General features: G+C 38.0%; 1 protein-coding gene across 6 annotated transcripts in view; it reads right to left on the bottom strand.

Annotated features, from left to right (window-relative positions):
* VPS8 (VPS8 subunit of CORVET complex) overlaps positions 1-15,620 on the bottom strand; it is a 247,460-nt gene that overhangs the window by 157,986 nt on the left and 73,854 nt on the right. For all 6 annotated transcript variants that reach the window (XM_079764490.1, XM_079764492.1, XM_079764493.1 and 3 more), the window contains 5 exons: positions 12,547-12,621; positions 11,729-11,764; positions 10,730-10,820; positions 9,981-10,027; positions 8,411-8,500 (listed from right to left, as the gene is read on the bottom strand). In XM_079764490.1, the coding sequence (XP_079620616.1) occupies positions 8,411-8,500; positions 9,981-10,027; positions 10,730-10,820; positions 11,729-11,764; positions 12,547-12,621 (339 nt within the window). The remainder of the gene's footprint in view (positions 1-8,410; positions 8,501-9,980; positions 10,028-10,729; positions 10,821-11,728; positions 11,765-12,546; positions 12,622-15,620) is intronic.

Genomic DNA, 15,620 nt, shown 5'->3' with positions numbered 1-15,620 from the left:
CTGTTTCTCTGAAGAACCCTGACTGATACAGATGGTCACCGAAACATTAATATTGGAAAGTTGTGGGCAGGGAGGCACTACAGAATAGAAAGAACAGGATCGAATTAGAAATGGAGCTGATAGGAACTTGGGTGGAAAAAAAAAGAAAAGAAACTTGAATGTATGATACCAGGGAAGCCCAAAGGACAGACTGTTTCAAGAAGTCATTCACTGTGTTGAATGCTAATGAGTATCAGTAAGATGAGGAATAAAAGAGTCCACAGAATTTACAGGCATGGAATGAGAGGAAGATGAGGAAATGGAGACAACTCTTATAAGATGTTTGGCTTTGTAAAGAAGGTACAAACAGGAGGCTTAAGGCTATTGGGTATGGCTTGAGGCAAAGAAGGGATTTGTTGGCTGTTTATTATTATTGTTGTTGTTGTTGTTGATGATGATGATGATGATATGAGAGAGAGGGTGAAACATTAATTTGTTGTTCCACTTATTTATGAATTCATTGGTTCATTCTTGTGCCCTGACTGGGGATTAAACCCATAACACTGGCATATTGGGACAATGCTCTAACAAGCTGAACTACCCGGCCTGGGCTGTTTGCTCTTTGACGTAGTTTTAGGATGGGAAAGACTTAGCCGGAAGAAAAAGTGAGTTTCAGCATGTATGAGACAAAGAACACTTTAATTCCTTTCAAGTCTACTAGTTATTATATGAATAAAATATAATCATAGGTTCAAATCTTTCTCAGATAAATAAAAGCCACAAGATCCAAAAGTTATTTTCTATAGTTAGGACAGGGAAAAAAATGCCAATTTGTCTTTAGAGGAAAGCAGAAATACTGAATGGCGTTATATATTCTGACTCTAAGGAAAAGGGAGGCCCCTCCTCAAAGGTGAAGACTAAAACTGAGGCAGCAGGCTTGTGTGCCACCTGCTGGTAAAATACAAATTCTCAGTATTTTGACCAACAGAAACCAGTCTTAATTGGAATACACGTTACCTGTTCCTAATGAAAGTTTCTTGATACTGACACAGAATCCCAAATCTTCCCAGTCAGCAAAGATAGTCCTTTAAAAACACTCCTGGTCAGTTTGACATCCTCCTTTTATTTCAATATTCAATAGCATAATCCAAGAGCTCTTACATCAGCACCAGGTCATTTTAAACTGAAAATTATCTCAGAATTTCTACTAGCCTGCCCTCTGCAGTAACACCGTAAATCCACGTATGACAGCCCTACATCATCTGAAGGCAGCATATCTCCATTTCTTTTCTCCTCAGATTAAACATCCCCAGTATTTTTTCCTAACTGCTGTTCATAAAACCTCCCACCATCCCAGTTGTGGGATATATCTCAGTATGTCAACAGTCTATAAAACATCTTAGTGGTTTTATCTCTAACAAGTAGCCCAAGGGTACTATCACTTTCCTTTATCTGGGCCCTAACACATCATTGGCTCATACTAAGTTGGTGTCAACTGAAATCCTGTCCAGCTAGATTTTCCCAATCCAGTACTCATGCAAGTTAATTATTTAAATCTAATGAAGTCTGAATGTTTACCCCTGTTAAATTTCATCTCATAATGATTTTGATTGCACTTCTTGGTGCCAGCTAAATTTGACAAGCCACTAAGTCTTCATCTAAATCAAAGATAAAAACTTGGATATAAAAGAGGCTTAAGATGTAACTAATACTAAACCACCAAAGAATACTCTTTGGGTAGGGATGTTTACCTACAAATCTATTTACTATTTACTAATCTATTTACAAATCTATTTCAGCCATGAGGATAAAGGAAAATCCAGAAAAATGCTCTTAATGAAAGCAAGATGTTATGGAATAGGCATTCCATGAATATACTGTCCACATATTCCTTTCAAAAAGGCAATTTATGAGTTTAACATGGACATTTTTATGTGAACTCATAAAAAATGTTCACAAACCACATTGGGATTATCAGTAGATAGTTCCTAAAGTTCACTCTTCTTTTCAAAATAAATATGCTTTTAGAGTCAAACTAATTTTGATTAAACTAGAGGCCCGGTGCACAAAATTTGTGCACAGGGTGGGGGTCCCCTCAGCCCAGACTGCACCCTCTCCAATCCGGGACCCCTCAGGGGATGTCTGACTGCCCTAAACCAGAAGTCGGACATCGCTCTCACAGTCCTGGACCACTGGCTCTTAATTGCTCACCTGCCTTCCTGGTTGCCCTAACTGCAGCCCTCTCACCTCCCCGCCGACCAGATTGTCCCTGTCTCTGAGTGCCAACCTGATCGCCCCTAACTGCCCCCCTCCCCCGCCAGACTGGTCGCCCCTCATGGCCCCCCACCCCCGGCAGCCTGGTCGCCCCACGCAGCCTACTTGTTCAGTCGTTTGGTCTTCCCTCGCTAACCCCCCTGACGGCCTGGTCATAGGCAGCCATTTGTGAGGGTGTGACAGTCTATTTGCATATTACCTCTTTATTATATAGGATATTTAATATTATACACTTCAAACAGTAGATAGTTGGCCAACTAAGCATGTACTTCACCCATCCTAATGGGCTGAAGAGCACCTTTCCCAAAAGCAAACAGTCCTTCTGAGGGACATAAGTTGTGTCTCCTCAGCTTAGGCACCCATGCTTAACTGAGAATGGAAATTGATCCAAAGTTACTGACAAATTATCAATAATGGCTCAGATTGGTCAAACAGTATCCTGGGTTATAATTCAAAAGGTTTTGAGATTTGAACAATCTTAATGCAACTAACTATATATCACATATGCTGGGCTTCAGCTATTTTCATACATATATTTGTATTTTTCCACTTTAAAGACCATTCTCTGTGCTCATGAAAATGAAAGCAAAATATGAAGTTTTTACTGTAATAAATGTGGACCCTGAAGCCCAACTGCTTAGACTGTAATCCCAGCTTTATCGTTTATGAGCTATGTAATCTGAAACAGGTTACTTAGCCTCTCTGAGCCTCAGTCTCACTTATAAAGGGGAATAATAAAAGTACCTACCTTACAGAGTTATGATAAAATTAAATGAGTTAATATGTATCAAGGGTTTGTAACAGTGCCTGCCACACATTAAGCATTAAAGGGCTTAGATCAGTGATGGAAAACCTATGACACGTGTGTCAGCACTGACATGCGTAGCCATTTCTGATGACACGTGGCCGCTGAGGCGACCGCATGCCGAGGATGAAACATTTGCTGCTCCTGAGGATGAAACATTTGTGAAATAATGTTTTTTCCTCAAAGTGACACACTACCCAAGTTATGCTCAGTTTTTTGGCGAAGTTTGACACACCAAGCTCAAAAGGTTGCCCATCACTGGCTTAGATGTTTACTCTAATTATCAATCTTGATCACCTATTAACAGCACCCCTTGTCACCCATCCTTTCCTTATACTTGTCTGAAAATAATAGTATAGTACAGTGGTTATTTAAGAGCTGAGTTCTGAAGTCAGAAAGACTTAGATTGAAGTTCTGGCCCCACCAGTAATATTACCTTGGGAAGTCACTTAACCTTTATAGGTCTAAATTTCCTCACCTCTAAAATGGGGATTAAAACAGTACCTACTGCATTGGGTTCTTGTGAGAATTCAATAGAATGAGTGTCACACCCTTTACATATTATTTGGCATGTAGTATATACCTAGTGAATTTTTGTCAAAACCCCTCAACCCTTTGGAAGGCACAGTCTGAATCGTACTATTCTCCTTTCTGACAGTCTTCATGATGCTTTTGGCCATATCTTTGGTTGTCTGCCTTTCTCCAATTTCATAGCTGTTCTGTGCTTTGTAGACAGATACTTCTCTCAACAAGCCTCCCTGTTTCCTTTCTTTTTGGATTAATTGTGGCTACTATGTCAAAAATTAAAAATTTGCTATTCTTTGTGAACCCATTAGTTTTTTGGCGCCCATGTTTTTTTCTGATATATTTGCTTTATAAAATACAGAATTCATGATTCAAGTATTTTTTATCATTATTACAATTTTTATTTTTTTATTTTTTAATATATTTTATTGATTTTTTACAGAGAGGAAGGGAGAGGGATAAAGAGTTAGAAACATCGATGAGAGAGAAACATCGTTCAGCTGCCTCCTGCACACCCCCCCACTGGGGATTGCCTACAACCAAGGTACATGCCTTTAACCAGAATCGAACCTGGGACCCTTCAGTCCGCAGGCCGACGCTCTATTCACTGAGTCAAACCGGTTTCTGCCATTATTACAATTTTTAAATAAAGTAACCAGTTTTCTCTCAAGAGTCTATCCCTCCCACTTGCCAATCAATGGTAGAGTAAATCCAGAATAATGGTTCCCACTATGTTTACCTTTCATGAGACCAAATTATTAATAAATCAAAAATTTTATCAGATACTCTTTTAGCAGAATAAAACTTCTCAGAGATCTAGCTGATTAAAGAACACATTCTACTACAGTTTTTTTCTCTGTAAATTTTGTAATTTGTATAGAAACCATCATCTACATTCCTTGTCATGCTGAGATTCTTTCATATTTCACCATCAAAACATCACTTTTGTTCTTTCTTTCATAGCTCTCTCATGTTCTTCTCCAGCATCGTGGTTTCTAAACACACACACACACACACACACACACACACACACACACACACACACAACTCATTAGCCCCTTCCAGCATTCCCTATTAGATGTTTCTTTTCAACAAAGCATACCCTATAATGGCCAGAGTTCTTTTCTGAATACCATCTCCACCACCTCTTGTTAATAGATAGTCTCATTAAAATATTGTTTTCTATACTATGTATACTGCATTGGTATACAAAATAATTTATATAAAATGTATCGTTCTTGAACAGTTTTATTCCTAAATGCTTTCTTTCTACCTATGTTTTCCTCCTAAATTATCTATTTTTAAAAATTTATCTGGATTTATTTCTCTTCTTTACTGGTAAATTTAATGAACCTCCAGGCAAACAGCAATAAAAGTTACTCTACCAGAAGCCCCTACTGTGGCATTAAAGAGTACATTTCAGCAAACCCAATCTTCCTCTGACACCTCCAAATGTTAACACTGTATCTGTCCTTATCTTCAAACTTATAAGTATCAAAGGGAGATGTGAAAAGATATGAACTGCACCCACTCTTCAACTTCAAAACCCCTAGACTTCTTCTAAATATTTCTGTTAACATATACAAGAAAAGTTATGTTGACTAGGCTGCAAACATTAAGATAGCAAGGATCATGTATATTTTACTCACTATGGCCCAGTGTCTAGACCTTAGTACATATTAGACCAGGGTTTGCATACTTGGCCCATGGGCCAAATCCTGCCCATAGCCTGTTTCTGAACTGTTCACAGAGCTAAAAGTGGTTTTTACATTTTTAAGGGTTGTTTTTAAAAAGAACATGTGAGAGATCATACATGGTCTATATTTTCCCACCTGGCCCTTCTTAGAAAATGTTTGCTGACCTCTAGTATTAGATCCTGAAATATTTATTAAAAGAGGAGGTGGGGGGTGGGAGAGCTCTAGGAATGGAGAAGGATAAACAGAGATTTACAACAAGTAGAACTGGAAAGCACTGCAAACAGTAAAACTCACATAATAAAAACTGTATAGGCCTTAAATTGTTCTTTGACTTCAGTTTTCACTGCATTCTAAGAAAAACTAAAAAATCTTTCATTCTCATTTTTTTAAACTGTCTGCCCCGTATCTGTCCGTTACGATTTCACTCAATTCGTCCCGGTCATCAAAAGGCAGTTTATTCTAGGGAGGTATAGTGACAATTAGAGCAATACTTAGCTCAATTTGTGTATCAGCCTCCCAATGATTTTATTTTATTTTTTTATTTTTTTTTTTGACTCTCAAATGCTCTTTTATTTTTTTTTATTTTAATGAATCTTTATTGTTCAGATTACAATTGTTTCTCCTTTTTCCCCCCATATCTCCCCACCACCCAGTTCCCACCCCCCCTCTGCCTTTACCTCCCCCCCGCTGTCCTTATCCATAGGTGTATGATTTTTGTCCAGTCTCTTCCCATACTCCCCACACAGACACCCCTTACCCCCTGAGAATTATCAATCCACTCCCATTCTATGCCTCTGATTCTATTAAGTTCACCAGTTTATTCTGTTCCTCAGATTTTTAATTCACTTGACTTTTAGATTCAGTTGTTGATAGGTATGTATTTGTTGTTCATAATTTTTATCTTTCTTCTTTTTTTTCCTCTTTTTAAAGAATACCTTTCAGCATTTCATATAATACTGGTTTGGTGGTGATGAACTCCTTTAGCTTTTTCTTATCTGTGAAGCTCTTTATCTGACCTTCAATTCTGAATGATAACTTTGCTGGGTAGAGTAGTCTTGGTTGTAGGTTCCTGCTATTCATCACTTTGAATATTTCTTGCCACTCCCGTCTGGCCTGCATGGTTTCTGTTGAGAAATTAGCTGATAATCGTATGGGAGCTCCCTTGTAGGTAACTAACTGTTTTTCTCTTGCTGCTTGTAAGATTCTCTCTTTGTCTTTTGCCCTTGGCATTTTAATTATGATGTGTCTTGGTGTGGTCCTCTTTGGATTCCTTTTGTTTGGGGTTCTGTGCGCTTCCTGGACTTGTAAGTCTATTTCTTTCATCAGGTGGGGGAAGTTTTCGTTCATTATTTCTTCAAATAGGTTTTCAGCATCTTGCTCTCTCTCTTCTTCTGGTATCCCCATAATTCTGATGTTGGTTCGCTTGAAGTTGTCCCAGAGGCTTCTTACACTATCTTCAACTTTCTGAATTCTTTTCTCTTCATGCTTCTCTGGAGGAGTGTCCTTGGCCTTTTTGTATTCCAAATCTTTGAGTTGATTCTTGCGATCCTCTAGTCTGCTGTTGGGTCTCTGTATAATATTTTTTATCTCAGTCAGTGTATGTTTAATTTCTAGTTGGTCCTTTTTCATATCCTCGAGGGTCTCATTGAATTTATTGGCCTTTTCCATGAAATTCTTGAAAAACCTTATAACCGTGGTTTTGAACTCTATGTCCAGTCGCTTGTTCTCCTCCATTTCTTTGGTTTGTGATCTGTTTCCTTGCCTCCTCATTTTCTCTGCTTCCCTGAATTGGTAGGGTAGTTTTGTGTACTAGAAGTCCTATTGGTTCAATGGGTCAGCCTCCCAGTTACTTGAGGTGGACACTCTTGGTGTACCCTTGTGTACTGTGTGTCCCCCAGCAGGAGCTACAGCAAGAACTAGTTTTCTCCTCCTTTGCTTGGGCAGTTTTGGAGCAGTCTGACTGGAGCTGCAGTTAATTTGGTTGAGCTGCCACAGAACAGGCCATTTATATGCAAAAGCCGCTGTGTGGAGCCTGGGCGGGTTTGTAGAATGTGCGGGGCGGGGTCTCAGGGCTGGGCGGGGTCTCAGGGCGTCACTAGGCTGGGGCGTGGCCAACGGCGATGGCTGCCGTCAGCCGTCTCTGCCTTTCCACGTTTCCAAGTCCCTGTGCCCCGCGCTCCAGTGCAGTAAAACAATGATTGCTGGGCACACTTCTGCAAAAAAGTCACTCTCACTTTCCGACCCGATGGCCGAGAGTCCAGCTTCTCCCTGTAGGTGTCTGGGTCCCCCGCGTGTCCCCAGAAACTGGATTTCAGAGTGATCGGGAGCTTGTCTCCCTTTGGGTTGAAGAAAAGCCGCGCACCCAGTCGCCCGCCGCCAGCCCGATTCACGCGCCTCCGTACCTCAGCTTTTCAGCGTTTGTTCTCCTTTCTCTTTCCTTCTTAGTTGTAAATCTTCCACTCAGCCAGCTTTCCCGTGGTTCTGGGTGGTAGATGTTTTGTCTTTTAGTTGTATTTTTGAAATTGTTGTGTGAGGCAGCAGATTAGTTGTTTAACTATGCCGCCATCTTGGTTCCTCTCATAGACTAAGAATTTTCAAAGGAGTGCGGGCTCCTTAGTCTGGCGCACAGACCCACTGTCCGCACACTTGGGCTCTTTCCGACTCTGCTTACTAAGCCCAACGCATCCTCCCAATGATTTTAGACATCATATTTTTTTTTTGTAATTAATCTGTTCTTGAGTCACAGTTACTCTTAGGAAAACTAAATTTAAAACTTGGTAGTCTACCTTTTCTTCAACTAGCCTAATTAACATAAATGTTAGTCATTAGCAAGGTGTCAGCCACTATAAGGTGTCAATTTACGGGTATTCCCTCATACATATAGTCTTTCCTTCCACACAACACTAAGTAGCTAAGCACTAACACTTCTCAACATTTTACTCATCTGTTCCCATGTGACCTGTTACTTCAAAATTTAATCACACAGAATGCTCCACAAGCCCTGAAATAAAGCTTTGAATACTGAAAATTGTTTAACTAAATCATGAAGGTTCCATTCTCAAGTAAAATGAAAGAGCAATGTTAGACCTATTCATACCAATTGCTGTTAGAAACACATGCAAAGGTGTACCTGAAAATGCTGCTCCATCACTTGGATTTTTCCCTGGTCTGGGCACTTTTTTAGAGCTCGATCTGTATAATGGAATAGGATTTCTACCATCTGTAAGGAAAATAGGCTTGTATAGAAGTTAAAACATATCTCTAAAGTTTTTCAATACTTAATATATTGGATCCCCCTAAATAATACAGAATCAGATTTTATTATAATCCTAGCTAATAAAAGGGAATATGCAAATTGACCATCAGGCCGTCACAAAGATGGCGGTGCCCATAGCCACAAGATGGTGGCGCCTAGTCCTTTCAGCCCCGCCAGGAGGGTGGCAGGCACATGGTACGACCAGACCCGCCCTCAGTCCCCCAGCCGCCCAGGGCTGGCCCAAGGCACAGGCAAGCCTTGGATGGTGGCTAACCAGCTGACGCCCAAGGCGTAGGCAAGCCTCGGATGGAGGCTACCCAGCTGATGCTGGAGGCATAGGCAAGCCTCGGATAGCGGCTGCCCAGCTGCCCAGGGCCGCCCAAGGCTCAGGTAACCAGGGCCGGCTGAGGCTTGCGCTGCCGACAGTGGCAGCAGCAGAGGTGTGGTGGGGGCGTCGCCTTCCCCTGATCACCGGGTTGCCTCCCGCCCTTGAGGGCTCCTGGACTGTGAGAGGGGCAAGGCCGGGCTGAGGGACCCGCCCCCCCCCTCCAGTGCATGAATTTTCATGCACTGGGCCTCTAGTACTAAAAATAAATTTAAAATTTTAGTGGCTTTATTTTCCAATTTCCTAAACTCTACATAAATTCTTTCAGCCTCAGGGCTAGTACTAATTTGCTAATCTTTTCTAAAACTATCTCCAAGTTCTAGATTTTAGTAGCATCTGTGTTGCTCAGGAAATGAAATACTGAAGTTAAGCTCTTCAGGAATCCTCTTCTGTAAATCTTTCCTTGAAGAACACAGATAGAACATAGAACCCTAAATATTTTGGCAGATACTGAGAAAAATCATGAGTCTAAAGATGATCACTTTCATTTTCTAAATGTTTATACTAATTTGAAATGTAACTTTTACCAATGCACTTGCACATTAAAAAGGGAAATAAATGAGTACAGTAAATGAATTCAACCAAGTCTAGACTAGGAAAACAAAGGCAATAGTAAATATTAGCATTAATCAGATTAATGGTAATTAGTAATAATAATAAATCATCAGCCTTTTGTATTATCTCAAGTAACATACACACTTGCATTTATACTATTTTTCATAATTACTAATCAGTTTATAAAATATAACAAATGTCAACTTTCTATGGGCTATAATTAGGTTCAGAAATAATCCAGATTTCAGGCTTCTTCCTAAAATAACCAAAAGACTATTTACTACTTTATCATCTTCATAAGAGAGTGAGCAAGAAAAAAAAAGAAAAGATGATAAAAAAATATTTTTAAACATTCAAGATAATACCAGGGAACTATAATCTGATTTTTTGTATACACAGATAACTTGACTGTAGCCATTTACCTAATTTTGCCCAAAGATTACTAGCAAATACCCAAAGCAAATTTGTGCTGTACCCCAGTAAAGACCCTATTAAAATACTTACTCGATCTGCAACAACAGCCTTTCGCTTACTGGCATCCCCTGATAATCCTGCAGAGAAGCAAATTCCAAATGAAAACAAAGTTAAACCACATCTTTAGGAGTGAAACTGTTCTGGTCATAATCTGTGCTAACAATACATATACATATAACAATCCTTAGATATCAAAATTTTGGATAACATGCTATAATAAGAACATCTCACATCTATTGAATCAGATAGCCTATAATGTACTTCCCTTTTATTCTAATTTTAAGTGACATTTAAAATTATATATCCTATATTGATTATTAACCTTTTTCACTGAAATCTGTAAGTTCTGGCAACATCTATATATATAAAAGCCTAAGCGACCGTTCGACCAGTAGCTATGACGCGCACTGACCACCAGGCGGCAGACGCTCAATGCACAAGCATGGAAACATGGAACAGACTGATGAATCTCAGAGGAAAGGGGTGAAGGGGAAGGGCGGGAAGAGATTAACCAAAGATCTTATATGCATACTAGAGGCCCAGTGCACGGATTCGTGCACCGGTGGGGTCCCTCAGCCTGGCCTGCGAGGATAAGGCCAAAACCAGCAGTCCGACATTCCCTGAGGGATTCCAGATTGTGAGAGGGTGCACTGGGCCTCTAGTCTTGCTTATAAAATAGTTAAGCATTAAGCTAAAAAAAGTGTTCTATGAGTGATTAGTATTATTCATTCTCTCTATTTCAGAAAAATGTCTACTCCACTGGTTTTCTGTTAACTTACCCACAACTGCTTTTGCTTTTCCCTCATGGAAAGACCATGCAAGAGCCAAGGCTTCTGTAAGACAATCTTGTTTCAGGAGATGATCCACCCTCTAAAATGAATAAATGCGAGAAGCTAGACCCCTTTGTCTGACCAACCACAAGTCAGAATTCCTATTCTACCTAATATCTTTCCAGAAGTTGTTGCTTAGTAGCTACAAGTATTCTAATAACCATTTGAATATCTAATTTCCGAGAAAAATAATTTCTTAAAGCACTAGATAGTACAGTGACTATATAAGATAGTACTAGGCAACCACAAGGCCCAAATATAAATAGAAAACAACTAGAATGTCACTGTAACAGAAACGTCTAGTTGCTTATCACAACATCCTTTCACTCCCTCATCCTCAGTAACAAATCCCAAGTTTATTTGAGACAGCAATAAACCAGCTAAAGGACATCTCTAAGACTCCCTTGTAGTTACTTTGGACCATGTGACTAAGTTCTAGCCAATGATAAGTGGAAGTGTTGTTTGGTATTTCTGGGATATCACCCTAAAAGGCAGGTGCCAGCCTTTCTCTTCTCTCTCCTCCTTTCTCGGATGTAGACTTAACAGCTGGAGCTCCAGTAGCCCTATTGAAACATATATGACCCTGGGACTAGACTCCACAACAAGGATGGTGGAACAGGATAGCACACTAAAGACCATGGAGCTGCACACTAGCCACATACTGACTACTGCCAGATGGCTTTTACATGAGAGAAAGCTTGAAGCCACTGTTGAAACTTGAAGCAACAGGTCACTGTTATTTTGACTTTTCAGATGTATGTAGCCAAACCTAATTATAATTTATAGTGAGTTTTATCAAATCAAGTACCCAACAGTTACAATGGTTTTGATGTACACTTCTGAAATTAAAAAGCACTAATCCAAATAATCTTTCTTGGCAAAGTCAAAACAAACATTAAGATGCTATCAGTTCAACAATTCTAACACATAAAATTACTTTGAACTCACCTCTCTCCAGCTCCTCAGCATCATCACATAAACAGACTGGAAAACAAAGAGAAGGAAATTAAAATGACCATCTTTTACAAACTTGTTTGAGAGACACATTTGTCCCTGCCCCACATCTCATTTTACATCTCTCTAAGTAAAAACATTCATACTACAATTGAAGTGTTTACTAAAGGGTCTTCAAGGTCCCACATTAAAGAGTAAATCAAACAAACATTTAAAGGTTAATAAGTCTACAGTCTAAGGAGTTAATACCATGGACAAGGGACAAGGAACACTCAATCTCCCTGTATAGACTTGAAAATATTTTGAATTTCAATAATGAAAAAATATTTCTTCTCCATGTTGTTTTTTCTTGTTTGTTTGTTTTTTATGTTTTTTTTTGCTGTTGTTGTTGTTTTTAGCACAGGAACAAACTGATATACAAAAAGTTCCTATTTCAGTGATTCTACTCTAATAAATGCTTCAATGAATTTTAATATGTCCTAAGCTATTCTAATAAAGGGCAGCTTAATTACATGACAAATATACATAATAAGGTATCTTCATGGTCATGAAAACATAAATTTGAAGAAAGAATATAAAAATACATCCCTGAATAAAGAAAATAAGTATCCTATTAGAATCTAAACAAAAGTAAAAGTATGCCCAAAAGTTGAGAAAGTAAATTAATTAGCTAAAAATCATGACTATCTAATCCCTAAGTTTTAGATTATTGCTAATCAATACTCATTTTGTAACGCACTGCCCTCTTCACCAGCAACCTCCTTAAGCCTCAACTATCCTGACACAAACCAATGCCAAGTGGAAGAGCTTACTTTGGTCCCCAAATAAAAGATCTGACCACCATAGCTACTGATGGATTGATAACAAGCCTTCTCTCCAACCAAAGCCTGTAAAAAAGTAAACAAAAAAGGTCAAGATTGCATGAATTAGAAGTCTCATTAAGTTTTAAAGAATGTCCATTATAAAGACAATATTTTAGGCTAACCTGGTTTCACCCATAAGTAGGGGAGCATGAATATAATCATGGGCCAGTCCATTAGCGGAAGGAGCAAAAAAAGACAAAGTGCAAGAAAGTAATTCTCTGCTTACACATGGGGTTTATTTTTCAGAATAATGCAGAAAAGGAAGGAACATGCAAACTTGTAAATCTAAAGGAAAACTGTTGCAACCTGCCCCGTTATTGGATAACAACAGTCACTGCTTCTGGCAAAGAATAGAGCTGAATGAAAATGGTAGCCCCAAGTTCTTTGAAATAAATGTAAATATTAAACACAAGGAGAAACAGGAAGACAAAGTAGCATAGTATACAGGAGTCAGCATAGCCCAGCAAAATATAAACAAAACCTGCTATTTGATAAGTCAGGATTGCAAACTTTGGCAATGTCACTTTCTAGGTATGACATTAAATAAGTTTCAAACTTCTGACATTGAGTTTTCACATCTTTGAAAACCATGCACAGTTTCTTTGAGGCTTAAATATATTAACATTTATAAATCTCCCAAAATATATAAGTGGTCAATAATAGATAACTATGATAATTAATCTTACCTTTTCACTGTGAAAATTTCAAAATATAGACAAAGATAGAATAAAATAATGAACCCTCTGCAACCATTAACCAGCTTCAATTGTCAACCCATCACCAATCTTATCTCATCTATAATCCCACTGACTCCACTGTAACAAAGTATAATTTTGAAGTGAATTTCAGATTTTGAATATTTCATTTATGAAAATTCAGAATTTATATATATTTACATATATATAATTACATTAACATGCTTTTAATATTTAATAATCATTCCTCAATATCAAATACCCAATCAGAGTTTGGATTTCAGCTTGTCTCATAAATGTCAAATGTTGTGTATGGTTTTGTTGTATGGGCTTTTTTTCTACATTTAATTGTCTGAATCAAGATCCAAACAAGGGCCACATATTGGAGCTGGCTGATAGGTCTTTTAAGACTCTTTTAATGTATAGGTTTTGCCTCCACCTCAGACCATCCTTTATTTTCCTTGAATTTTATTTATTAAAGAAGCTGTAACACTATTCCATAAAGGTTCCTCCACCTGATTTTGCTAATTGTGTTAAGGAATCTTTTAACATGTTCCTCTGTCTTCTATATTTTGTCTAGAATAGGTTTGATCACAATCAGGGGCTTTGGTTTAGATTTGGTTTTTGGCAGTAATATTTAAGTAGGATTTTGGATGATGCTCTTGATTATCAGGTTGAAGTTTCCTTCTATTTCTAGTTTGCTAAGAATTTATCAAGACTGAATGTTGAATTTTCCTATGTCTTTTGAGAAGATGATATGGTTTTTCTTTTACCATTAACTAAGTCAAATGCCTCAATGCATTTTAATATGTCCTAAGCTAATCTAATAAAGGACAGCTTAAATACATGAGAAATATAATATGGTTGCCTCCTATACACCACCCTAACCCAGGATTGAATCTGAAACCTAGCTATGTGCCCTGACTAGGAATTGAACCCATGACCTTCTGCTGTATGAGAGGAAGCTCCAACCAACTGAACCACACCAGCCAGGGCTACATTGATTTTTAAATGTTAAACCAGCCTTGAATGCATTGGATAAACACCATTTGATCATGATTACTCTTTTTATACACTGCTGGTTTCTATTTGCTAATATATTATGGATTTTTGCTTCTATATTTATAAGGACATTGGTCTATAGTATTCTTTATTGTAATGTCTTTGTCTCATTTTATTATCAAAGATAATAAGCAAATCTCATAAAAAAAAGTTATGTGCTCGCATTTCCTCTATTTTTTAAAAGATTTCTGTGTAAAATTGGTGGTGGTGTGTGTGGGGGGGGGCGTTTCCTAAAATATGATAGACTTCACTAGTGAAGTCAACTGGGCCTGGGGTTTTTTTGCAGAAAATGTATTTATTTATTTAATTGATGTACAGCCACTTAAGATTTTTCATTTCTTCTTGAGTCAGCTTTAGTAATTTGTGCCTTTCAAAGAATTTTTTCCATTTCATCTAAAGTTCTTGAATTTAATGGCATAAAGTTACTCATATTGGTTTTTTTATTAATTTTTAATATATTTTTATTGATTTCAGAGAGGAAGGAAGAGGGAGAGAGAGATAGAAACATCAGTGGTGAGAGAGAATCATTGATCCGCTGTCGCCTGCATTCTCCACACTGGGAATCAAGCCGCAACGTGGGCCTGTGCCCTGTCTGGGAATCGAACCGTGACCTCCTGGTTCTTAGGTCGATGCTCAACCACTCAGCAACACAGGCTGGGCATATTATCTTTTTAATACCTATGTCTCTATAGTGGCATTACCACCCTCACTCCTGATATTAGTAATTGTGCCTTCCCCCCTTTTTTCCTTGGTTAGTCTCACTAGAGGTCTGTCAATTTTATTTATCTTTTAAAGAACCAGCTTTTGGTTTCTTTAATTTCCTATCATTCGTCCATTTTCTATTTCATTGATTTGTGTTCATCTTTATTATTTCTTCTTTCAATCTACTTTAAGTATATTGTGCTCCTCTTTTTTTTATTTCCTTAATTAAGATAAAAGCTTAGATCACTTACTTGAGATTTTTCTTCTTTTCTAATGTATTTAATGGTATGAATTACCCTAAAAGAACTGATTTAATTGTGGACCACAGATTTTTATATGTTGTATTTTCATTTAGTTCAAAATATATTCTAATTTCCTTTGAGATTTTTTTCTTTGTGTCATAGTTTATTTATAAAAGTGTTATTTAATCTCCAAATATTTGAATTATCTCCAAAGTGACCCTGATGATTCCTTCAACAATTGGCTGAAGCTTTTTTTATGGCCTATCAATAATCTATATTGGTGGATGTTCCATATGCATTTGAAAAAAATTGTACTTTGCTT

Source organism: Cnephaeus nilssonii (genome assembly GCF_951640355.1).
Source record: "Cnephaeus nilssonii genome assembly, chromosome: 3".
Lineage (NCBI taxonomy): Eukaryota > Metazoa > Chordata > Mammalia > Chiroptera > Vespertilionidae > Cnephaeus > Cnephaeus nilssonii.
Note: the sequence above shows the minus strand (reverse complement) of the source record. Positions and strands in the feature narration are given on the sequence as shown.